The sequence below is a fragment of the Bombina bombina genome, chromosome 4 (genome assembly GCF_027579735.1).
Source record: "Bombina bombina isolate aBomBom1 chromosome 4, aBomBom1.pri, whole genome shotgun sequence".
Classification (NCBI taxonomy): domain Eukaryota; kingdom Metazoa; phylum Chordata; class Amphibia; order Anura; family Bombinatoridae; genus Bombina; species Bombina bombina.
Genome location: NC_069502.1, coordinates 1,107,370,564 through 1,107,397,987, shown reverse-complemented (window position 1 = coordinate 1,107,397,987; position 27,424 = coordinate 1,107,370,564). Strand labels below are relative to the sequence as shown.

General features: G+C 40.4%; 1 protein-coding gene across 1 annotated transcript in view; it reads right to left on the bottom strand.

Annotated features, from left to right (window-relative positions):
• Window positions 1-27,424, bottom strand: part of UBR2 (ubiquitin protein ligase E3 component n-recognin 2) — a 689,885-nt gene that overhangs the window by 149,753 nt on the left and 512,708 nt on the right. Inside the window, 1 exon segment of the mRNA XM_053712365.1 lies at window positions 15,195-15,356. Coding sequence (XP_053568340.1) covers window positions 15,195-15,356 — 162 coding nt within the window.

Genomic DNA, 27,424 nt, shown 5'->3' with positions numbered 1-27,424 from the left:
ACGCCTGTATCAGGATGTCGTCTAAATAAGGGGCCACTTCTATGCCCCGCGGTCTAAGGACCGCCAAAGCGACCCCAGAACCTCCATAAAGATTCTTGGGGCTGTAGATATCCCAAAGGAAAGAGCTACAAACTGGTAATGCCTGTCTAGAAAGGCAAACCTGAAAAACGATGGTGATCTTTATGCATCACAATGTGAGGATAAGCATCCTTCAAATCCATTGTAGTCCTCTATTGACTCTCCTGGATCATAGTTAAGATGGTACGAATAGTTTCCATCTTAAATGACGGAATTCTGAGGAATTTGTTTAAGATCTTTAGATCCAAAATAGGTCTGAAGGTTCCCTCTCCTTGGGAACCACAAACAGATTTGAGTAAAAACTCTGTCCCTGTTCCTCTCTTGGAACTGGATGGATCTCGTACACAATGTAAGAATGCCTCCTTCTTTATCTGGTTTGCATATAATTGTGAAAGGCGAAATCTCCCCTTTTTTTGGGGGGGAATCTTTGAAATCCAGAAGATATCTCTGGGATATAAATTCCAATGCCTAGGGATCCTGGGCATCTCTTGCCCACGCCTGGGCGAAGAATGAAAGTCTGCCCCCTATAGGATCCGTTACCGGATAGGGGTCCGTTCCTTCATGCAAAAATTCCCTCTTGTTTTGCCTTAGAGGAAGAGGATGCCACACCTGCCCTGAAGTTTTTAAAAGGCACGAAAATTAGACTTTTTTTTTTTTTTTTTGGCCCTTGATTTGGACCTATCCTGAGGAAGGGCATGACCTTTTCCTCCAGTGATATAAGCAATAATCTCCTTCAAACCAGGCCCGAATAGGGTCTGCCCCTTGAAGGGAAGTTAAGTAGCTTATTTATTAAAGTCACAACAGCTGACCATGATATAAGCCATAGCGCTCTGCGCGCCAGTATAGTAAAAAACAGAATTCTTAGCCGTTAGTCTAGTCAAATGAACAAGGCATCAGAAAACAAAGGAATTGGCTAGCATAAGCTTGTCAAATATATTCATCCAATGGAGTCGCTTAACTGTAAAGCAACATCAAGAGACTCAACCCAGAACGCCGCAGCAGCAGTGACAGAAGCAATGTATGCAAGGGGCTGCAGGATAAAACCCTGTTGAATAAACATTTTTTATCCATTGGATCTAAAAAGTACAACTGTCCTCGTCAGAGGTAGTGGTACGCTTAGCTAGAGTAGAAACTCTTCTCTCCACCTTAGGAACTGTCTGCCAGAAGTCCCGTGTGGTGGTAACTATTAGAAAACATTCTTCTAAAAAATAGGAGGGGAAGAGAACGGCACACCTCGTCTATCCCATTCCTTATTAAAAAATTTTTTAGTAAACCTCTTTAGGTATTGGAAAAACATCAGTACACACCGGCACTGCATATTATTTATCCAGTCTACACAATTTCTCTGGCCCTGCGATTGTACACATTCATTCAGAGCAGCCAAAGCCTCCCTGAGCAACAAGTGGAGGTTCTCAAGCATAAATTTTAAATGTAGAAATATCAGAATCAGGTTAAATCATCTTCCCTGAGTCAAAAAAAATCACCCACAGACTAAGCATATTGTGAGGTAGTATCATACATGGTTCTTAAAGCGTCTGTATGCTCTGTATCTACCCCCAGAGCTAACTGCTTTCCTTTAATTTCAGGTAGTCTGACTAATACTGCTGCCAGAATATTATTCACCACCTTTGCCATGTCTTGTAAAATAAACGCTATGGGCGCCCTTGATGTACTTGGCGCCATTTGAGCGTGAGTCCCTGAAGCGGGAGTCGAAGGGTCTGACACGTGGGGAGAGTTAGTCGGCATAACTTTCCCCTCGACAGAATCCCCTGGTAAAAGAAACGCTATGGGTGCCCTTGATGTACTTGGCGCCATTTGAGCGTGAGTCCCTAAAGCGGGAGTCAAAAGGTCTGACACGTGGGGAGAGTTAGTCGGCATAACTACCCCCACGACAGAATCCTCTGGTGATAATGTTTTTAAAGACAAAAAATGATCTTTATTGTTTAACATGAAATCAGTACATCTGGTACACATTCTAAGATGGGGTTCCACCATGGCTTTAAAACATAATGAACACAGAGCTTCCTCTATGTTAGACATGTTAGAACAGACTAATAATGAGACTAGTAAGCTTGGAAAACACTTTAAATCAAGTTAACAAGCAAATATATAAAACGTTACTGTGCCCTTAAGAGAAACAAATTTTGTCAAAATTTGAAAAACAGTGAAAAAAAAGGCAGTAAAACAAACGAAATTTTTACAGTACATGTAATAAGGTAACAGAGCATTGCACCCACTTGCAAATGGATGATTAACCCCTTAATGCAAAAAACAGATTAAAAAAAAAAAAACGACATAGACGTTTTTAAAAACAGACACAACAAACTGCCACAGCCAACAGTGGGAAGCTTCAGTTAACTGTTTCTATGCAAAATTTAAGCCAGCCATGTGGAAAAAACTTAGGCCCCAATAAGTTTTATCACCAAACATATGTTAAAAAACGATTAAACATGCCAGCAAACATTTTAAAACACATTTTTACAAGAGTATGTATCTCTATTAATAAGCCTGATACCAGTCGCTTTTACTGCATTTAAGGCTATACCAACATTACAGTGTTATCACCAATGTACGTTAAAAAACGATTAAACATGCCAGCAAACGTTTTAAAACACATTTTTATAAGAGTATGTATCTCTATTAATAAGCCTGATACCAGTCGCTATCGCTGCATTTAAGGCTTTACTTACATTACTTCGGTATCAGCAGTATTTTCTTAGTCAATTCCATTCCTAGAAAAATATTTTACTGCACATACCTTATCTGCAGGAAAACCTGCACGCCATTCCCCCTCTGAAGTACCTCACTCCTCAGAATGTGTGAGAACAGCAAATGGATCTTAGTTACGTCTGCTAAGATCATAGAAAAACGCAGGCAGATTCTTCTTCCAAATACTGCCTGAGATAAACAGCACACTCCGGTGCCATTTAAAAATAACAAACTTTTGATTGAAGAATAAACTAAGTAGAAAGCACCACAGACTCTCAAGACCTCCTATCTATGTTGAGGCTTGCAAGAGAATGACTGAATATGGCAGTTAGGGGAGGAGCTATATAGCAGCTTTGCTGTGGGTGGACTCTTGCAACTTCCTGTTGGGAAGGAGAATATATTCCATAAGTAATGGATGATCCGTGGACTGGATACACTTAACAAGAGAAACGTTCTATTTATGAAAACATGTAAACGTTTTGACACTAAATAATATTAACATGAGTATTACCCTGTTTTGTAAGCATGATCCCAGTCGCTGTTAAATCACTGCATCAAGCTTACCTCAAATACACAAGGCTCTGTCAGCACTTTCTAGAACTTATTCATCTCTCTAGAAATAAAAATACTGAACATACCTCAAAGCAAGTAATCTGCAGACCGTTCCCCAAACTGAAGTTTTCCCATACTCTTCAGTTATGTGTGAGAACAGCAATGGACCTTAGTTACAAACTGCTAAGATCATCAACCTCCAGGCAGAATTCTTCTTCTAATTTCTGCCTGAGAGTAAAACAGTACAATGCCGGTACCGTTTAAAAATAACAAACTCTTGATTGAAGGTAACACTACACTAAGTCACCACATATCTCTTGATACTTCCTATCTTGTCGAGAGTTGCAAGAGAATGACTGGAGGTGGGGGTTAGGGGAGGAGCTATATAGACAGCTCTGTTGTGGGTGTCCTCTTGCAACTTCCTGTTGGGAAGGAGAATATCCCACAAGTAATGGATGAAACCATGGACTGGATACACCTTACAAGAGAAATAATATTAGGCACTTACCTGAATTTAGATCTGCCCGGCAGCCGGACAGCTCACTTGGTTTGAGAGGGCATCCTCACTCACATGGGCCTGTGGAAAAAAACATAATTTATGCTTACCTGATAAATTTATTTCTCTTGTAGTGTGTTCAGTCCACGGGTCATCCATTACTTATGGGATATATTCTCCTTCCCAACAGGAAGTTGCAAGAGGATCACCCAAGCAGAGCTGCTATATAGCTCCTCCCCTCACATGTCATATCCAGTCATTCGACCGAAACAAGACGAGAAAGGAGAAACTATAAGGTGCAGTGGTGACTGGAGTTATAATTTTAAAATTTAGAACTTGCCTTAAAAAAAGACAGGGCGGGCCGTGGACTGAACACACTACAAGAGAAATAAATTTATCAGGTAAGCATAAATGATGTTTTCTCTTGTTAAGTGTGTTCAGTCCAAGGGTCATCCATTACTTATGGGATACCAATACCAAAGCTAAGTACACGGATGATGGGAGGGACAAGGCAGGAACATTAAACAGAAGGAACCACTGCCTGTAGAACCTTTCTCCCAAAACCAGCCTCCGAAGAAGCGAAAGTGTCAAATTTGTAAAATTTGGAAAAAGTATGAAGTGAAGACCAAGTTGCAGCCTTGCAAATCTGTTCAACAGAGGCCTCATTCTTAAAGGCCCAGGTGGAAGCCACAGCTCTAGTGGAATGAGCTGTAATTCTTTCAGGAGGCTGCTGTCCAGCAGTCTCATAGGCTAAACGTATTATGCTACAAAGCCAAAAAGAGAGAGAGGTAGCCGAAGCCTTTTGACCTCTCCTCTGTCCAGAGTAAACGACAAACAGAGAAGAAGTTTGTCTAAAATCTTTAGTTGCCTGTAAGTAGAACATCAGAGCATGGACCACGTCTAGGTCCATGGAACAACAATCTCTTGATTGATATTCCTGTTAGAAACAACCTTAGGTAAAAACCCAGGTTTAATACGCAGAACTACCTTATCTGAATGAAAGATCAGATAAGGAGAATCACAATGTAAGGCAGATAACTCAGATACTCTTCGAGCCGAGGAAATAGCCATCAAAAACAAAACTTTCCAAGATAAAAGCTTAATATCAATGGAATGAAGGGGTTCAAACGGAACACCCTGAAGAACTTTAAGAACCAAGTTTAAGCTCCACGGAGGAGCAACAGCTTTAAACACAGGCTTAATTCTAGCCAAAGCCTGACAAAAGGCCTGGACGTCTGGATGCTCCGCCAGACGTTTGTGTAAAAGAATAGACAGAGCTGAAATCTGTCCCTTTAGCGAACTAGCAGATAAACCCTTTTCTAAACCCTCTTGTAGAAAAGCTAATATCCTAGGAATCCTAACCTTACTCCATGAGTAACTCTTGGATTCGCACCAATATAAATATTTACGCCATATCTTATGGTAAATTTTTCTTGTCACAGGTTTCCGAGCCTGTATTAATGTATCAATAACCGAATCCGAAAACCCACGCTTTGATAGAATCAAGCGTTCAATTTCCAGGCAGTCAGCCTCAGAGAAATTAGGTTTGGATGGTTGAAAGGACCCTGAATTAGAAGGTCCTGCCTCAGAGGAAGAGACCATGGTGGACAGGACGACATGTCCACTAGGTCTGCATACCAGGTCCTGCGTGGCCACGCAAGCGCTATCAGAATTACCGTTGCCCTCTCCTGTTTGATCCTGGCAATCAGCCGAGGTAGCAACGGAAATGGTGGAAACACATAAGCTATGTTGAAAACCCAAGGGGCTGCTAATGCATCTACCAGCACCGCTCCCAGGTCCCTGGACCTGGATCCGTAACAAGGAAGCTTTGCGTTCTGGCGAGATGCCATGAGATCCAGATCCGGTTTGCCCCAACGACGAATCAGTTGAGCAAATACCTCCGGGTGAAGTTCCCACTCTCCCGGATGAAAAGTCTGGCGACTTAGGAAATCCGCCTCCCAGTTCTCTACGCCTGGGATGTGAATCGCTGACAGGTGGCAAGAGTGAGACTCTGCCCAGCGAATTATCTTCAAGACTTCCAACATCGCTAGGGAACTCCTGGTTCCCCCTTGATGATTGATGTAAACCACAGTCGTGATATTGTCCGACTCAAATCTGATGAACCTCAGCTTTGCTAACTGAGGCCAAGCCAGAAGAGCATTGAATATTGCTCTTAATTCTAGAATGTTTATTGGGAGGAGTTTCTCCTCCTGAGTCCACGATCCCTGAGCCTTCAGGGAATTCCAGACTGCTCCCCAGCCTAGAAGGCTGGCATCCGTTGTTACAATCGTCCAATCTGGCCTGCGAAAGGTCATTCCTTTGGACAGATGAACCGGTGACAACCACCAGAGAAGCGAATCTCTGGTCTCCTGGTCCAGATTTAGCAAAGGGGACAGATCTGAGTAATCCCCGTTACATTGACTGAGCATGCATAGTTGCAGCGGTCTGAGATGCAGGCGCGCAAATGGCACTATGTCCATTGCCGCTACCATTAAGTCGATTACCTCCATGCACTGAGCTACCGATGGGCTTGGAATGGAATGAAGGACACGGCAAGCATTGAGAATCTTTGATAACCTGGACTCCGTCAGGTAAATCTTCATCTCTACAGAATCTATAAGAGTCCCTAGAAAAGGAACCCGTGTGAGTGGTAACAGAGAACTCTTTTCCACGTTCACTTTCCACCCATGCGACCTCAGAAATGCTAGAACTATCTCTGTATGAGACTTTGCATTCTGAAAACTTGACGCTTGTATCAGAATGTCGTCTAGGTACGGAGCCACCGCTATGCCTCGTGGTCTTAGTACCGCCAGAAGTGAGCCCAGAACCTTCGTAAAAATTCTCGGGGCCGTGGCTAACCCGAAGGGAAGAGCCACAAACTGGTAATGCCGGTCTAGAAAAGCAAACCTCAGGTACCGATAATGATCTTTGTGAATCGGTATATGAAGGTAAGCATCCTTTAAGTCCACCGTGGTCATATATTGACCCTCTTGGATCATGGGTAGGATGGTTCGAATGGTTTCCATCTTGAACGATGGTACCCTTAGGAATTTGTTTAAGATCTTTAAGTTCAAGATTGGTCTGAAGGTTCCCTCTTTTTTGGGAACCACAAATAGATTTGAGTAAAATCCTTGTCCCTGTTCCGATCGCGGAACTGAGTGGATCACCCCCATGATTAAGAGGTCTTGTACACATTGTAGAAATGCCTCTCTCTTTACTAGGTTTGTCGATAACCTCGAAAGATGGAACCTCCCTTGTGGAGGAGAGGATTTGAAATCCAGAAGGTATCCCTGAGATATAATCTTTAACGTCCAGGGATCCTGCACATCTCTTGCCCAAGCCTGGGCAAAGAGAGAAAGTCTGCCCCCCACTAAATCCGTCTCTGGATAGGGGGCCCTGACTTCATGCTGTCTTAGGGGCGGGAGTAGGCTTTCTGGCCTGCTTGCCCTTGTTCCATGACTGGTTGCCTTTCCAACCTTGTCTGTAACGAGCAGTAGTTCCTTCCTGTTTTGGAGCGGAGGAAGTCGATGCTGCTCCTGCCTTGAAGTTACGAAAGGCACGAAAATTAGACTGTTTGGCCTTTGGTTTGGCCCTGTCCTGAGGAAGGGCGTGGCCCTTACCTCCCGTAATGTCAGCAATAATTTCCTTCAAGCCGGGCCCGAATAAGGTCTGCCCTTTGAAAGGAATGTTAAGTAGTTTAGACTTAGAAGTTACATCCGCTGACCAGGATTTAAGCCAGAGCGCTCTGCGCGCCTGTATGGCGAATCCGGAATTTTTAGCCGTAAGTTTGGTTAGATGTACTACGGCATCTGAAACAAACGAATTAGCTTGCTTAAGGGTTCTAACTTTGCTCAAGGCCTCATCCAACGGCTCTGTGCGAATCGCCTCTTCCAGAGACTCAAACCAGAATGCCGCAGCAGCCGTGACAGGCGCAATGCATGCAAGAGGCTGCAATATAAAACCCTGTTGAACAAACATTTTCTTAAGAAAACCCTCTAATTTTTTATCCATTGGATCTGAGAAAGCACAGCTATCCTCCACCGGGATAGTGGTACGCTTGGCTAACGTCGAAACTGCTCCATCCACCTTAGGGACCGTCTGCCATAAGTCTCGTGTGGTGGCGTCTATAGGGAACATTTTTCTAAATATCGGGGGAGGGGAAAAAGGCACACCGGGTTTATCCCACTCCTTACTGATAATCTCTGTAAGTCTTTTTGGTATAGGAAAAACGTCAGTACACACCGGTACCGCATAGTATCTATCCAACCTACACAATTTCTCTGGAATTGCCACCGTGTCGCAATCATTCAGAGCCGCTAAAACCTCCCCTAGTAACACACGGAGGTTCTCAAGCTTAAATTTAAAATTTGAAATTTCTGAATCCGGTCTCCCCGAATCAGAACCGTCACCGACAGAATGAAGCTCACCGTCCTTATGTTCTGCAAGTTGTGACGCAGTATCAGACATGGCTCTCGTGTCATCAGCGCGCTCTGTCCTTAACCCAGCGCTATCGCGTTTGCCCCTTAATTCGGGCATATTATATAATACTTCTTTCATAACATTAGCCATATCATGTAAAGTGATTTGTAAGGGCCTAGATGTACTAGGTGTCTCAATCCTACGCATCTCCCGAGCGGGAGACGCAGGTACTGACACGTGAGGAGAGTTAGGCGGCATAACTTCCCCCTCGTTGTCTGGTGATAGCTTCTTTATCGGTACAGATTGACTTTTATTCAAAGCAATATCAATACAATTGGTACACATCGTTCTATTGGGCTCCACATTGGCTTTTGAACATGATGAACAAACAGTTTCCTCTGAATCAGACATGTTTAAAACAGACTTAGCAATGAAACTAGCAAGCTTGGAAATCACTTTCAATAAGTTTTACAAGCAATATAAAAAACGCTACAGCGCTTCAAAAATACAGATATAATTAAACAATTCTTAACAAGAAGTGTACTATTAGCAGAGGATTGCACCCATTAGCAAAAGGATGATTAACCCCTCGATACCCAAAACGGATAAAACAGATATCAATTAAGATTTAACGCTTTTAATCACAGTCAGCACACTGTCACAGATCTGCTGTGACTGATTACCTCCCTCACAAATGAAATTTGCAGACCCCTGAGCTCTCTAGAGACGTCCTGGATCAAGGAGGAAGAAGCAGAAAGACTGTGCAATAATTTTAACTGTGCAACAAGGCGCTAAAACAAGGGCCCTCCCACTCCAATCCCAACAGTGGGAGCCCTGATATAACGGTTTCCATGCAGAAAAATATGTTAGCCATGTGGAAAAAATCATGCCCAAAGCGATTTATCACCAAAGTACCTCACAAAAAACGAATAACATGCCAGTAAACGTTTTATTAAAAAAAACAACATTTTTCAATGTCATGCAAAGCTATCACTAAGCCTGCTACCAGTCGCTACCACTGCAGAGAAGGCTTAAATATTATTTCAGTGTTAACAGTATTTTCTCAGTCAAATTCTAGTCCCTAGAATATAACTCGACTGCGCATACATTTATCAGCCTGATACCAGTTGCTACTACTGCATTTAAAGCTGTACTTACATCATACGGTAACAGCAGTATTTTCTTAGTCAATTCCATTCCCAGAAAATAAAGTACCGCACATACCTCATTTGCGGAGGACCCCGCATGCTATTCCCAGTCTGAAGTTACCCCACTCCTCAGAATGTCGAGAACAGCCAGTGGATCTTAGTTACGCCTGCTAAGATCATAGATAAAAAACGCAGGCAGTTTCTTCTTCCAAATACTGCCTGAGATAGAAAAACAGCACACTCCGGTGCCATTTAAAATAACAAACTTTTGATTGAAGAATAGTTAATAGTTAATAGTTAAGTAAAAACTCCAGCTCCTCTCGCGACCTCCTTCTTTGTTGAGGGTTGCAAGAGAATGACTGGATATGACATGTGAGGGGAGGAGCTATATAGCAGCTCTGCTTGGGTGATCCTCTTGCAACTTCCTGTTGGGAAGGAGAATATATCCCATAAGTAATGGATGACCCGTGGACTGAACACACTTAACAAGAGAAAAGGAAAGACTGAATAATCCTACTCAGGCTTTCAAAATAGGGCAGCAACAACTGTTTGGGAGGAGCAGTGAGGATTATACCCCACAAGTTCCCAATTGCTTAAATACCACCACTGCTCTACTGAAGAGACTGACGTGGACTACGGCTAAACCCCAGGAAAGATCAGAGCAAACCTGCTCTGCTTTAAAATAATAAAATCTTGATTGAAGTAATTTCTTTCAGACCCATAAAATTTACCACCTCCTTGCAATGCAGGCAAAGAGAATGACAGGGGTTTGAGGGAAGGGAGGAGATACTTAACAGCTTTGCTGTGGTGCTCTTTGCCTCCTCCTGCTGGCCAGGAGTGATATTCCCGATAGTAATTACTGATGATCCGTGGACTCACTGTGTCATTAGAAAGAAATACCTTACAGCATTGGTTCTCTTTTAGGGGCTCTGGATATTTTTAAGACTAAGACAGAAATAGCCTTGTCTGTCTTTTTATATTGACCAAGCTGATTGAGAAGAAACTAGCTGGATAGACAATTCTAAGCAAGAGATGTCCATTCTCCGGGACGAGGAGATGGCAGCATAAGGTAGAAATATCCATCTTAAAGCCTAATAGTGAGTACAGTTAAATCTAAAAATATCTTTAATAAATACAGAGAGGAATAAATATGGAGTGTTGGAGGGAATATACAACCAATAGAAAGGCTAACTGTGGTCATCAGGTGCAGCTCAGGAGAAAAAGATACAAAACAAATGCTCTTTACATAAAGCCCCATAATAGATTGGGTAAGGAGTGTTTTATTTGATGGGCAAAATAATAATGGAATACTCCTGTTAATGGTGATCGTCTCTTGCCTGAAGTACTTCCAGCTTCAGTGCTGTCACTATCATAGAACACAGAGCAAATCCATATCTTTTAAGGACCGGCCAGGAGAAGTCTAAGAGGTGCTTTACTGTTGTGTGATTAAACTAATGTCAAGGATTCTAACTTTCATGTCCTCTGCCTAACTAACTTTCATGTCCTCTGGCTAGATTACAAGTGAAGCGCAAACCAACGCTCCCGCTTGAACATTAATTGCGCTAGAAGTAAGATTTTTTCGCTCCTCTTGTTGCGCTTGTATAACAAGTTGAAAGTAAACTGTTTTAGATCTAGCGGTAACCCAACTAGCGCAAATATCCGTAGTTAGAATATTGAGTGCATGTTTATGTATTATATATAGTTAAAACCTTTATTAAAAAGGGACACTAAACCCACTTTTTTTCTTTTATGATTCGGACAGAGCATGCAATTTTAAGCAACTTTCTAATTTACTCCTATTATCAATTTTTCTTCATTCTTTTGGTATCTTTATCTGAAAAAGGATGAATGAAAGCTTAGGAGCTGGCCCATTTTTAGTTCAGCACCCTGGATAGCGCTTGTTGATTGGTGGCTACATTTAGCCCTAAGAGTCCACTGTTTTAGAAAAGGATTCAAAATAAAATGGTGTAGGCTGCTTCTCAAATATCCAAAAAGCTTTAAATGGACATAAAACCCAATTCTTCTTTTATGATGCAGATAGAGCATGCAATTGCAAGCAACTTTCTAATTTACTTCTCTTATCAAATGTTCTTTGCTCTCTTGGTATCTTTTGTTGAAAAGCAAAGGAATAAGCTCAGGAGTGAACACCTGTATGGAGCACTATATGGCAGCAGTTTTGCAAGAATGTTATCCATTTGCACTACATGGCAAGAAACACTGCTGCCACCTAGAGCTCTTGCAAATGTATATTATTATTAAAAGCATTCTTGCAAAACTTCTGCTTTATAGTGCAACAAAGAAACATAGAACCCCCCCCCTGCATCTATCTACAAAGGATATCAAGAGAATTAAGTAAATTTGACAAAATAAGTAAATCTGAATTTTTTTTTTTATGTATACAACTTTACAGTCAATAAGAATTATGAAAGAAAATGTTGTGGTTTTATCCGTGCCTTTGACAAAATAAGTGTTGCTGTTGAATCTGCATATATATGGGGGACACAGCCTGATCAATTGTTTCCTTTTTATTTACAAAAGATAAAAAGGCTTTATAAAACCTGCTGTGGATAACCTGTCAAGGAAAGGTTCTATACAATTCAGTAAATATTCACAAAGCACAATGCATGGACTCTGTGTGAAGAGATTTTTAGAGTAATTTTCTTTTTTTAACACAGGAAGAAACTATTCCTCATGTCAGAGATGGCATGGTTCAAAGAAAATATCATACAATTATGAAGACTTATGGAAGGTATCATTAGCAGTTATATATCTATAAATAAATATATATATATGTATATTATATATATATATATATATATATATATATATATATATATATATACTCTCAAAAAAGTCACTCTCCGTTTATAATAAGAAAAAAGTTTTACTTGTGTTAACATTTTCGCCCCCCGTCCTCAGACTTAAGTAACCCCGAAAACGTTAACACAAGTAAAACTTTTTACTTATTATAAACGGAGAGTGCCTTTTTTGAGAGTATTTATGCACAGTTTTAAGTGCACCCCGGAGCTGTGAATGATTTATGAGAGTGCTGTATCCACCTGGGAAATATATATATATATATAACTGCAAAAAACACGAAACAGTCTGTCCTGGGATGGTTATGAATCACTGCACTAACCGTAGCTAAGTTTATAAGCTGTGTGAACAGCAATGCTTTGGCGTAAAAGGAATCTGCTGAAAAGCAGACTTGAAGTAAAAAGGTATGTCCTTGTGAACCTAATTTGCATATCTTACCCAGAATCCTTTGCTGCTTTGGAAACAATGTAATTCAGAGGTTTTCTGTGGGAAAAACAAGCCTTCTGGCCTGTATAGATTTGTTAATGAACTATGCAAGTTATCTCTCTCTCTCTCTCTCTCTCTCTCTCTCTCTCTCTATATATATATATATATATATAAATAAAAACACACACTAAAACAGACAGGCAGTTGTTTTTTATATGTGTGGTGTGTCAACGAAGGCTAGATTTCCTACTGTCATATGTAAAAACTTAACTGTCCTTAGAAAGAAAAAGTCAGAGGTGAGAGTATACTAAAAAAAAATTAGTACTACATTCCAAGTTCACAGTGTTTCTACCTCAGAAACAAATCCAAGAAAAACTAAAGTAAATCGGAGGTTTACCACTTTCCTTTGTTCATAAGACGGAATAGTATTTCAGGACAGATTTTTTTAAAGGGGATAAGATTTATTTTTAGGATGCTTTACTTTTTGTGCTGCATGTACAAGCTGAAGGAGACTACACACTGATGTTACTATTTATATAAGTATCTGAGATTTGTTGTTCAGCAGACACAGTTCAAATCTTCACAAATAAATTGTATTTTTAACCCCTTAGTGACCAAAGCACTTTTCCATTTTCTGTCCGTTTGGGACCAAGGCTATTTTTACATTTCTGCGGTGTTTGTGTTTAGCTGTAATTTTCCTCTTACTCATTTACTGTACCCACACATATTATATACCATTTTTCTCGCCATTAAATAGACTTTCTAAGATACCATTATTTTCATATCTCATAATTTACTATAAAAGAAAATATAAAATATGAGGAAAAAATGGAAAAAAACACACTTTTTCTAACTTTGACCCCCAAAATCAGTTACACATCTACAACCACCAAAAAACACCCATACTAAATAGTTTCTAAATTTTGTCCTGAGTTTAGAAATACCCAATGTTTACATGTTCTTTGTTTTTTTTGTAAGTTATAGGGCAATAAATACAAGTAGCACTTTGCTATTTCCAATTTTTTTCACAAACTTTAGGTTTCTCACTGAAATTATTTACAAACAACTTGTGCAATTATGGCACAAATGGTTGTAAATGCTTCTCTGGGATCCCCTTTGTTCAGAAATAGCAGACATATATGGCTTTGGCATTGCTTTTTGGTAATTAGAAGGCCGCTAAATGCCGCTGCGCACTACACGTGTAATATGCCCAGCAGGGCAGGGGTTAATTAGGGAGCTTGTAGGGTTAATTTTAGCTTTAGTGTAATGTAGTAGACAACCCAAAGTATTGATCTAGGCCCATTTTGGTATATTTCATGCCACCATTTCACCGCCAAATGCGATCAAATAAAAACAATTGTTCCCTTTTTCACAAACTTTAGGTTTCTCACTGAAATTATTTACAAACAGCTTGTGCAATTATGGCACAAATGGTTGCAAATGCTTCTCTGGGATCTCCTTTGTTCAGAAATAGATATATATGGCTTTGGCGTTGCTTTTTGGTAATTAGAAGGCCGCTAAATGCCGCTTTGCATCACACGTGTATTATGGCTAGCAGTGATGGGGTTAATTAGGTAGCTTGTAGGGAGCTTGCAAGGTAATTTTTTTTAAATTGCTTTAGTGTAGAGATCAGCCTCCCCCACCCCACACATCACACCCCTTGATCCCTCCCAAACAGCTCTCTTCCCTCCCCCACCCCACAATTGTCCCCGCCATCGTAAGTACTGGCAGAAAGTCTGCCAGTACTCAAATAAAAGGCATATATATATATATATATATTTTCTAAAAAATAATAATAATCATATTTACATATGCTGATGTGTAGGATCCCCCCTTGGCCCCCAACCTCCCTGATCCCCCCCCCCCCCAAACAGCTCTCTAACCCTCCCCCTCTGCCTTATTGGGAGCCATCTTGGGTACTGGCAGCTGTTTGCCAGTACCCAAGTTTAGAATAAAACACAATTAAAAAAAAAAAAAAATTCTGTAGTGTAGCTTCCCCCCACAAAGACCAACCCTCCACCCCCTCCCAGATCCCTTAGATCAGTTTTTTATTCATTCCCTCCCCCCCTTTCTCCCACTTATTAACATTTTTCTGTAGTGTAGAGGTTCCCACCCGCTCCCTCCCTGTGCACGCGCCCGCCCGCCGCTCCCCGTGCACGCACGTGTCCATGCGCGCCTCCGCTTCCCCTCTTACTGATAGGAACCATCGATGGCCGCCCACCCGCCTCCCAGACCGGCTCCCACCCACCAACAATACCGGCCAGAGTGTCTCTCTCTGCACCGGAGGGGTAAGAAAGGTTATTGCAGGATGCCTCGATATCGAGGCATCACTGCAATAACCGGAAAGCAGCTGGAAGTGATCAGGATCGCTTCCACTGCTTTCCAAGACTGACGACGTATGATGTACGTCCTCAGGCATTAACTTTTTTTTTTTTTAAGGACGTACGGTGTACGTCGTCGGTCATTAAGGGATTAAAGGTTAAAGGTTCTTATTACAAACAACATTGATTATATTTTAACTATACAATATTAAAATCAATTGAACTGACCTGTGGTATAAACTCCTGGGTGGTGGAAGCATAGGAATTACAGTGTTGCTTAAACATTCACAAAGAGGGCAAAGGAATTCACCATTTTCCATATCATAGCTAGTGTGTACCCTTAAGCGTTGCTGCCTCAGCTGTTCTTTTGCTTGAACTGCGTCAAAGTATCTACAAAAAAACAAAACATATAATAAATGATTGCGTTCAAATTTAAATATGGAAATTTTGTTTTACTCATTCATATTTTCAGTCACCAAAGGAAATAGCTGTGCTTCAATGTGGCTAGGCAAGTTTCACACAGCCTCAGCAAGACATGACTAAGGACCTGTGAGAGGTCTGAAACGTTGTTTGTTGTTTTTTGAACTTGGGACCATGAAGCAATAAAGGTCTGTTTTACTGCACTTGTTAGGCTGGAGTGAACTTTTCTTCATTTATCTGCACTGAGGGGTTGGCGGACCCTTTACTCCATGCCCCTTGTTGGTTGCTGTTCCCTACCTTGTTTGTATTCAGCCTATGCACTAGCAGGAGTGACCGTTAACAAAAAAGTGCCAGTCCATCATGACAGAGAAACTACTAGTCATTTCCCTTTAGAGATCAGGGGAATAGAAATTTGACACATCCAGTCAGTGGGATTGTGAAGCTTTAAAGGGAAACTAAACCCAACATTTTTATTTCATGATTCAGGTAGAGAATACAATTTTAAACAGCATTCCAATTTATTTATATTATCTAGTTTGCTTCATTCTTTAATTATCATTTGCTGAAGAAATAGCAATGCACATGGATGAGCCAATCACACGAGACATCTATGTGCAGCTACCAATCAGCAACTAAGCAGCCTATCCAGGTATGCTTTTTAGCAAAGGATATCAAGAGAATGAAGCAACATAGATAATAGAAGTAAATTAGAAAGTTGTTTAAAATTGCATTCTCTTTCTAAATCATGAAAGAAAAAATTTGGTTTAATGTCCCTTTAAGTTTGTGTATACATAGAGTGTACCTTATAGTAGGGGTCAACAACCTTGGGGGCCCCCCCCAGATGTTTTGGAACTACATTTCCCATGATGCTCAGACAGCATTGTGTCTCAGCATCATGAGAAATGTAGGTCCAAAACATCTGGGGGTCCAAGGTTGATGATCCCTGCCTAATAGCTCTTGTTAACGCCAGCCTTTTGCTATAGTTTAAAAAAATCTGATGTATAATAGTTGTGTTCGATTTTCTTATACCGATATATACTTTTCTTATACCAATATACTCTTTCTGAAAACACTAAAGTCAAGTTTTCTGGATACAAATGCCATAAAAATCAAAAAAATATGTTTCTATCTATCATATTTAATAGAAAACTATTTAGGTATAAACAAAGTGTTAAAAATATTTGCTTACAGCTGGAGCAACTTTTAAGTATTGATGCTTATGTGACACATGTTTTCGCAGGAACTGGGCACTTGGCTTCTCCAATATCAGTTTGTTATGTTGTTTTTGTCATTATGTATTTATTGTACATTTGAATACTGATGAGCGGGGTTTTTTTTTTTTGTTTTTTTGTGGGAGGCCACAAGACATGAAACCCAACATCTTTCATTATTCACATAGAGTGTACAATTTTAAACTTTCCAATTTACTTTTATTATCTAATTTACTTAATTCTCTTGGTATTCTTTGTTGAAGGGGCAGTAATGCACCACCGGGAGTTAGCTGAAAGCCAATGTCAAAAGGCATATATTTGCAGCCACCAATCACCTTTCAGAATTATTTAACATAAGGAAATCCTTTTGCTTGAAAAATTACCTGAAAATACATAATTTGGCAGCTAAAAGTAAACTTATCTCGTATGCAGAGCCATCCTCTTCTTTTTAACTAGCACGTCACAGGCTCAATGCCTAATCGCAACAAGCCCAACCGTGCCATTTAACTTCATGTAATGCGCTTCCACACTAGGTTGAAGCAGCGGACAGCTTTAATTAGCTATTTTCAGGTAATTTTTAAAACAAAAGGCAATCCATATGCAGAATTATGTAACATGTTGCAAAACATAATTTATGTAAGAACTTGCCTGATAAATTAATTTCTTTCATAATGGCAAGAGTCCATGAGCTAGTGACGTATGGGATATACATTCCTACCAGGAGGGGGCAAAGTTTCCCAAACCTCAAAATGCCTATAAATACACCTCCAACCACACACATACTTCAGTTTAACATATAGACAAGTAGTGAGTGTAAAAAGGAGTAAAAAGGCAAACAAAAAAAGAGGAACTGGAAAATAATGTTGTGCTTTTATACAAATAATATTACCACCAAAACAGGGTGGGCCTCATGGACTCTTGCCATTATGAAAGAAATGAATTTATCAGTTAAGTTCTTACATAAAGCAAATACATCGAAATGGTAAAATTTAGTAAATGTATGCAAAGAAGACCAAGTTACTGCTTTGCAAATCTGAACAACCGAAGCTTCATTCTTAAAAGCCCACGAAGTGGCAACTGATCTAGTAGAATGAGCTGTAATTCTCTGAGGCGGAGAATGTCCCGCCTCCAAATAAGCCTTGTGAATCAAATGTTTGATGCCAAAGAAATGGCAGAGGCTTTCTGACCTTTCCTAGAACCAGAAAAGACAACAAATAGACTAGAAGTCTTCCTGAAATCCTTAGTAGCCTCAACATAGTATTTCAAAGCCCTTACCTTCATCCAAAGAGTGTAACGATTTTTCAAGCTAATTCTTAGGATTCGGACACAAAGAAGGAACAACAATTTCCCTACTAATCTTGTTAGAATTCACAACCTTATGAAGAAATTTAAAGGAAGTCTGCAAAACAGCCTTATCCTGATGGAAAATCAGAAAAGAAGATTCACAAGAGAGCAGACAATTCAGAAACTCTTCTAGCAGAAGAGAAAGCTAAAAGGAACGATACTTTCCAAGAAAGTAATTTAATATCCAAAGAATGCATAGGCTCAAAAGGAGGAGCCTGCAAAATCTTCAAAAGCAAATTAAGACTCCATGGAGGAGAAATAGACTTAATAACAGGCTTGATACGGCCCAAAGACTGAACAAAAACATAAATGATGCTTACCTGATAATTTCATTTCCATTGAGGGGAGGAGAGTCCACGGCTTCATTCATTACAGTTGGGAATTAAGAACCTGGCCACCAGGAGGAGGCAAAGGCACCCCAGCCAAAAGCTTAAATACCTCCCCCACATCCCTCATCCTCCAGTCATTCTTTGCCTTTCGTCACAGGACGACGGCCGAAGATCGGAGTAGTCTCTTATGGAGGGTAGTACTCTTCGGAATGGGACTGGAGTTTTAAGTAGTCCTGTCAGCCTCTCAGTGAGAGCCTGGGTGAAAGTTAGAGTCCGGAGATGCAGGGAGAGTCTTTCTGCGAACCCATCCCAACTCATTTTAACAGCTCCACAAACAATCGGCTTTGACGAGTTTTGCTGCCTGCGTTTTACACTCAAGTCCATGTCAGGAGCGAGGCTGCTAACCTGTCACACTTGAAGGGCTGTGTTCCTGTTCCACGGCATAGATTTTGGTAAGATCGTTTCAATTTTATTATAGAATGATAACACAGAAGACAGGGTCACAGTGTGACGCCTTTTACCTTTTAAAAGAATCAAGGGTTAATATTCCTTTTGAACAGGGGGGGTTTATACATGATATTGTTTATTGTGTCATTGCTGCGTTATGTGCGAGATAAGGCTCTGACAATGTGTGGAACTTTCAGGTGACTTACTGGAGTATGGTGCAGCTCTTTTTTGGCGTGTTTTCTCCTTAGGCAGGGGCGGTTCCTGCCGGGCATTCCATGTGACCGGGTGTGGCTATCTACTTTCTCTGTTGATCAGCGGCGCAGGAGACAAAACGGTTTCTGTAGTCCGGGTCATAAGAGGTGGTGAGTGCCCCGGCCATTGGAGGTATAAAGGTGCCTATTTATTAAGTTAATCTAGTCCTTAATATCAGCGCATACTATGGAGGACTCTGACGAATTCTCTGATTCCCAGCAACAGGGTGAAGTTCCTGGGTATTTAAGCCTTTGGCTGCGGTGTCTTTGCCTCCTCCTGGTGGCCAGGTTCTTAATTCCCAACAGTAATGAATGAAGCCGTGGACTCTCCTCCCCTTTAGATGGAAACAGTGAATATCCAGAAGATTAGCAATCTTTCTATGAAATAAAACAGAAAGAGCAGAGATTTGTCTCTTCAAAATACTTGCAGACAAACCTTTATCCAAACCATCCTGAAGAAACGGTAAAATTCAAGGAAATTCTAAAAGAATGCCAAGAGAATTTACGAGAAGAACACCATAAAATATAGGTTTTCCAAACCCGATAATAAATCTTCCTAGAAACAGACTTATGAGCCTGCAACATAGTATTGATCACTGAGTCAGAGAAACCTCTATGACTAAACACTAAACGTTCAATTTCAGCGATTTGAGATCCTGATGGAAAAACGGCCCTTGAGACAGAAGGTCTGGCCTTAAAGGAAGTGACCAAGGTTGGCAACTGCACATCCGGACGAGATCCGCATACCAAAACCTGTGAGGCCATGCTGGTGCTTTCAGAAACACATGCGATTGTTCCATTATGATCTTGGAAATCACCCTTGGAAGAAGAACTAGAGGCGGAAAAATATAAGCAAGTTGGTAAGACCAAGGAACTGCTAATGCATCCACCATCTCCGCCTGAGGATCCCTGTACCTGGAATGGTATCTGGGGAGTTTCATGTTTAGATGGGAAGCCATCAGATCTTTTTCTGGCAGACCCCACATCTTTACAATCTGAAAAACACATCTGGATGGAGAGACCACTCCCCCGGATGAAAAGTCTGACGGCTGAGATAATCCGCTTCCCAATTGTCTACACCTGGGATATGAATCGCAGAAATTAGACAAGAGTTGGATTCTGCCCAAGAAAGTATCCTTGATACTTCTTTCATTGCTAAAGGACGGTGAGTCCCTCCCTGATGATTGACATATGCCACAGTTGTTATATTATCTGTCTGAAAACGAATGAAAATTTCTCTCTTTAATAGAGGCCAAGCCTGAAGAGCTCTGAAGATAGCACGGAGTTCTAAAATATTGATTGGTAACCTCGCCTCTTGAGGTTTCCAAACCCCTTGTGCTGTTAGAGACCCCCAGACAGCTCCCCAACCTGTGAGACTTGCATCTGTTGAGATACAGTCCAGGAAGGACGAACAAAAGTGGCTCCTTGAATAATCCGATGATGGTCCAACCAACAGGACAGAGAGAGTTGAATGTTGGTATATCAATTGTGATATTTGAGTATAATCCCTGCACCATTGATTCAGCATACAAAGCTGCAGAGGTCTCATATAAAAACGAGCAAAGGGGATCGCGTCCAATGCTGCAGTCATGAGACCTAAAACTTCCATGCACATAGCCACTGAAAGAAATGATCGAGACTGAAGGTTTTGACAGGCTGAAACTAATTTCATTCATCTCTTGTCTGTCATGGACACTGAATCTATTTGGAAACCTAAAAAGGTGACCCTTGTCTGAGGAATCAAGAAACTCTTTGGTAAATTGATCCTCCAACCATGACTTTGAAGAAACAACACTAGTTGATTCGTGTGAGATTCTGCTAAATGAAAAGATTGAGGTAGTACCAACATATCGTCTAAATAAGGAAACACTGCAATACCCTGCTCTCTGAATAGAAGGGCACCGAGAACCTTCGAAAAGATTCTTGGAGCTGTCGCTAGGTCAAATGGAAGAGCGGCAAATTTGTAATGTTTGTCTAGAAAAGAGAATCTCAGAAACCGATAGTGATCTGTATGAATCAGAATGTGAAGATAAGCGTCCTGTAAGTCTATTGTGGACATGTAATGACCTTGCTGAACAAAAGGCAGAATAGTCCTTATAGTCACCATCTTGAAAGTTGGGACCCTTACAAAACGATTCAAAAACTTCAGATCCAGAACTGGTCTGAATTAATTTTCTCTCTTTGGGACAATGAATAGATTTGAATAAAACCCCAGACTCTGTTCCTTAAGCGGAACTGGTATAATCACCCCTGAAAGCTCCAGATCTGAAACACACTTCAGAAAAGCCTGAGCTTTCACAGGATTTGTTGGAACATGAGAGAGAAAGAATCTTCTCACAGGTTGTCTTATTCTGAAACCTATTCGATACCCTTGAGAAACAATGCTCTGAAATCCACTGATTCTGAACGGAATCTGCCCAAATGCTTTGAAATAATTTCAATCTACCCCCCAACAGTTGAACTGGATTGAGGGCCGCACCTTCATGCAGTCTTGGGAGCTGGCTTTAGCTTTTAATAAGGCTTGGATTTATTCCAACTTGAAGATGGCTTCCAATTGGAACAAGAGTCCTTAGGGGATGGAGTGGTTTCTGTTCTCTATTCTGACGAAAAGGAACGAAACCGATTAGAAGCTTTAAATTTACCCTTAGACTTCTTATCTTGGGGCAAAAAAACTCTCCCCCCCCCCCCCAGTGATAGTGGAAATAATAGAATCCAACTGAGAACCAAATAAACTATTACCCTGGAAAGAGAGAGATAGTAATCTAGATTTAGATACCATATCAGCATTCCATGATTTAAGCCAGCAAGCTCTTCTAGCAAGAATAGCTAAAGGCATAGATTTACCATCAATCTTGAGGATATCAGAAATAGCATCACAGATAAAATGATTACCATGTTGAAGCAAACGAACAATGCTAGAGAAATCTGTTTCCTGATTTGCTAGGCTATCCAACCAAAAAGTTGATGCAGCCACAACATCAGCCATAGAAATGGCAGGCCTGAGAATATAGCCAGAATGTAAATAAGCTTTCATTAGATAGGATTCAATCTTCCTATCTAAAGGATCCTTAAAAGAAGTACTTACTATCTTACATAGGAATAGTAGTATGCTTGGCAAGAGTAGAAATAGCCCCATAAACCTTAGGGACTTATCCACAAAATTCCAAATTATCGGCTGGTAAAGGATATAACTTCTTAAACCTAGAAGGAGGATTAAAAGAAGTACCAGGCTTAGAACATTCTTTAGCAATCACATCAGAAACAGCATCTGGAACAGGAAAAACCTCAGGCGTAATCACAGAGGTTTAAAAACAGAATTTAAACGCTTACTGGATTTGTTATCAAGAGGATCCGACTCCTCAATACCCAAAGTAACTAATACTTCTTTCAACAAAGACCGAATATATTCAATCTTAAAAATATAAGAAGATTTATCAACTTCAATGTAGTAGGATATTCTGAACCAGAGAGATCCTCTTCAGAGGAGGATATTTCAGTATGTTGTCCATCACAAATTTCATCAGCTTTATGAGAAAGTTTAAAAGACCTTTTACGTTTATTAGAAGGTGGAATAGCAGACATAGCCTTCTGTATTGCATCAGCAATATAATTTTTCATATACACAGGGATATCATGTACATTAGATGTTGAGGGAACAACAGACACTGTACTAGTACTAATAGAAATATTATCGGCATGCAAAAGCTTATCATGAGAACTGTTACATAATATAGCCAGAGATATAATCTCAGTTAGCTTACAGCAGATACACTTAGCTTTGGTAGAACTGTGTTCAGGCAGCATGGTTCCTACAGTAGCTTCTAAAACAGGATCAGACTGTGACATCATGCAAATGGTAAAAGAAAAAATAACATTTAAACAAAATATCAAATTTCCGGGGGCGTGTCCAACCAGCGCCGGGAGAGGACACAAATTTAATGATCTCCAGCCTGAGATTCCAAATATCTTAACTCTCTCTGAAATAGATCAGCATAGGTGATATAATATTGCTCAGCCACCTACATGAAAGCTGGCTGATCACGAAAATACCTAGTTTTGTGATTATTGCTGCGTTTATATCCTGAACCGGACTGATGAGGCCTTAGCACGCAATATCCTCGACACCCTCTCCCGGCACGCCTAATACAACTGCTAACCTTTAACAATCTACCACCTAGCGCATAACAATGGTTTATTCTGTAGAGCAGTGTTTTTCAACCAGTGTGCCGTGAGAGATCCTCAGGTGCGCCGCGGCATACTGACAACAATGCGGGGGTGTCCCTCTTTCAATTTTGAAATATTGGGAGGTATGTGACAGGCTTATCAGGCATCATTTACAACCATGACATTGACATTCATTCAGACAATCATTATGATTGTTTGTGAATGAATGTCAATATGTCATGTATAGTTTGTAGGAGGCATGGCATGGCAGCACAGTACAGTGTATATATATATATATATATATATATATATATATACACATACACTGTATATATATATTCTGTATTAGGTTACAATGTGTGATTTTGTAAACATTTTGGGATGGTGGTGTGCCACAGGATTTTTTTATGTAAAAAAGTGTGCCAAGGCAAAGAAAAGGTTGCAAATCACTGCTGTAGAGGCTCATGGGACGCTGCAGGTCTTACTCCAAGATTTGAACCGTCAATTTGATAATTGGTGTACAGACCTTACCGACACACTAACAGCAGTAATGACGGAAGCAACTAGCGATACCCCAGATAACATGGAGCCAGAAAAAACACAGCTAGAGACATAACCCGAGCGCCTTTCAGTGCCTTATCATCGGATCCCATTACTTGTCTGCTATTGCGCTAATTCTGGGGTTACCTCTCAGGGCCAGAGCGACCCACCACTCGCTGATCACACAGCACTGAGACCTGAGGATAAGATCACAGCGGGGATCTACACAGCAATGTCGGAGAGGATCCTGAGGAGCCCGATGCCACAGGTTTCCTCAGATGACCTGGGTTATACTAGAATGTCTCTTAGACCTACTCTACCTGCGTGGAAACATGGTGTAAACGGATCTGATATGGTCACGCAGTTAAATAGTCTTCTCACAGAGCCCTCTATAGTCATTGACCGGGATGGTGAGGCCGACCTCCTGGTAGGTGACGATAAGCGAATCCAAGCTAAGTGGAAGGAAGTCCAGACATTAGTAGCGCTGAGAAAGACTGGTGGAAGCAATGGTGAATGTAATTTTACAGGGGGGACACGTGGCTGCTGGGTCTTGCTATTCCCTGGCTCTCACGGTGAACGGGCATCTCCGGTGGTGTGGCGGTTTTTGCACCAACTCACCCAGTCTCTCTTGCTCTACATACCCAGTCTTGAGCAGCTACATAGAAGAGGTGTGGGCTGAGATTGCCACTTCACATACCCTGTGAGTCTATTTTTATTAAGCTCTTCATGATCTTCCCCTTCTACTGATGCAGCATTTAATGATGGCCGCGGGTCTGATCTCAGCAAATTAAAAAGTGGCTTCATGTTGCCAGATAATGTGGACTTTGTTGAGAAAACTTTGCCTCTACTTCAGTCACAAGTCTTTCTCTACCAGATGGACGCAATTGACGATCTAGTTAATATATGTATTAAGTTCCTCCTGCATTGCTCTCTCCTACTTGAGGCTCCTATGTAACTTTGTCTAATAGTTTATCTGTTCCTTGCCATTGTTAGTTAGCCTCAGGTCAAACTTATATATGTGTGTGTAGATATACTGTATGTAAATGTATGTAGATGGGTGAACTTTGTCATTTCAGAGGCTCAAATATCATACTCTCCCATATGAAGATCCTTAGATCTGAATCCTTAGTGATTTATGCTCACTCTTTTAACAGTTACTATGTTCTTATATTTTCAAGTCAATGAAAACTCTATCTATAGTTTAGGTGGCATCATATCAGTGTAATTTAGTCCTGACATCCTTATCTTTATATATACCATATGTTCATGTTACACCCCTCTCTCAACTTGTGACCAGGTATATGGTATTGATGATAATTTATACAAGTCCAAGGTAGCTTATTAGAAACATAGAATTTGACGGTAGATAAGAACCAAAAAGGCCCATCAAGTCTACCAATATTACATGTTACTTTTTCCTTAGGATCGCCTTGTGCATGTCCCAGGCATTTTTTAATTCCTTTACAGTCTTTGTGTTTACCACCTCAAATGGAAGTTCATTCCATGAATCCACCACCCTTTCTGTAAAAAAATGCTTCCTTATTGCTTATACCATTGGTGTATGCTCTCCACATAGTATTGTATTAATCCAATATACATCGCCACTGCATGTATGGATGGAGTATGATATCCACTATTAGTTGTAGCAGTAGCGTATACACGTGTCACATATGTTTCATAGATAAGCCTTTAGGAGACAGTTCTAATGGGTCTTTTATATAATATCCTTACTTAAAGGACAACTTGTTAGTAGACGCCATTCCTCTAGACTAGCAATTTTCATTTTTAATATACTACGCATAATCCCAGGCCCACCCTATTAAGGTATTCCCAATAGAATTAAGTTATTTAAGTCTTGCAGGGTAGCATCTTGCTCCTGAACGTAGCACTCTCCAAACCCCAGATAGTGATCATATTTATTATATCTCAGATAAGACTCTCCGTAAGTGGTTTAACTCATATGGCGCTTCTTATCCAATCTCATTTTTCCCCTCCAGAGATTTTACATATAAGGTGCAAATGGGAAAACGCACTCATTGAAAACCCTACCTAACCACATAGCTATACTTGTGCTCATGAAGTTCGGATATCTTGTTTAAATTTTGCATACTGTTGTAATTGCTCTTATTATTGGGGGTCATGGCACATACTTTTTTTCCTTTCTATGACATATTCGTGTCTATTGATATAGCGCTATTTATCGCCAATGTTTGCAAATCACCATTTATAGATATATCATGATCATGCATCCTGTAGTTTCTGATGTGGAGCGGGGTGGTTAGGATACTTTGATGTACCGTCTTAAATGTTCATATAATGTTGGCTTATGCTGTATCTGAAACCAGATTATATTGTATAGATGCTAAATCCACTATTAGAATGTTTTACACTCCTACTTTTATAGATGAAGGTGGGTCAAACTAGTGTAGAGGCATGATGCTCTTTGATATCTATTCCATCCTAATAGTAATTAATATTTTCTCTATTCCTCAGCCGGCGAGGAGAAGTGAGAACTTGTAGTAATTTTCATACATGCTCATTGGCTCTGCCTACTCCTCTCACCAAGTTTTATGGTAAATAACATTACGCCAAAGTCTGATATAAGAGGATGGCCCCGCCAGATATTTAGCGCAATGCTCTCTACAAGCAAATACAAAGACATATTTTCTTAAATGATGGCAATAATATATCTCACAAGAGATACCATGAGTGTGCTGGTACTGATCGTAATGGTATTCCTTATTTAAGTTCCTCAGCTTGTGTTATGACTTCTCTGGTTTGATGGAGGTTTACATATTTTTGGGGCTAATACACCTAGGTATCTTTTTATGTCAAAAACCCACTACCGACACTCCACTATCTCTAGGGGTTGAACCTCCTAGAGGTATGAAGCTCCTATCATCACTGACCCTGTTGTATAATTATGCCACTCCTCTCTCATAACTTGTAGTACTTTTTTATATTTAAGCCCACCTCTCACCCTCTGCACTATTATAGCCTAAGAGATACAATGCAACCTCAAGATTGCTTATTAAAACCGTCAACTCCCCTTGGCTCTCAATATCCTCCTCTCTACCCCCCCTATAGCTCAGCTATGAGCAGTGTTTACCCGCTGTTCTACGTATAACCCCTTGGTGTAATTAGACACCATAGGATCTTTGATCTGACTAACCCAAATATGCCAGTTTGATACATTACAGATGGCCCTCATGTGGCCGGATATTTAGTCAACTGTGAAAGTTCTTAACAATATAACACACACCTATATCATTGCTCTATTTATATTTTCACAGCTCTCCTCGCTGATGCTTATGTTTGTCTTGGGTTCAAAAGTGACCTCTCGGGACTCGTGGAGAGTCTATTATTATTATTGTAAAATGGAGGACTCACAAGCTTATGCCATGTTACTCTCTATATTACTCACTAATTTTGGTATATTCTGTTTATGCATTTCTATATTAGTATGTCTATGAGCAATTTGTAACCTGGCAGATACTATTTGTTGTACTTTTTTGAAAATCCTCAATAAAAGAATTTAAAAAAAAAAAAAAAAAATATCCAATTTCCTCATATAACAGTTTCAGGAATGGGAAAAAATGCATATGCTAAATAAGCAGAAAAGCAAACAGCATAGCATATAGAATCTAGAATATAAAGAGAGCGGGAGCATAAAGGAAGTGGGGTAATATAATAAAAAAAATATATGGCGCCAAGTATGACGCATGACGCGAAGTGAAATTTTTTTGGCTCCA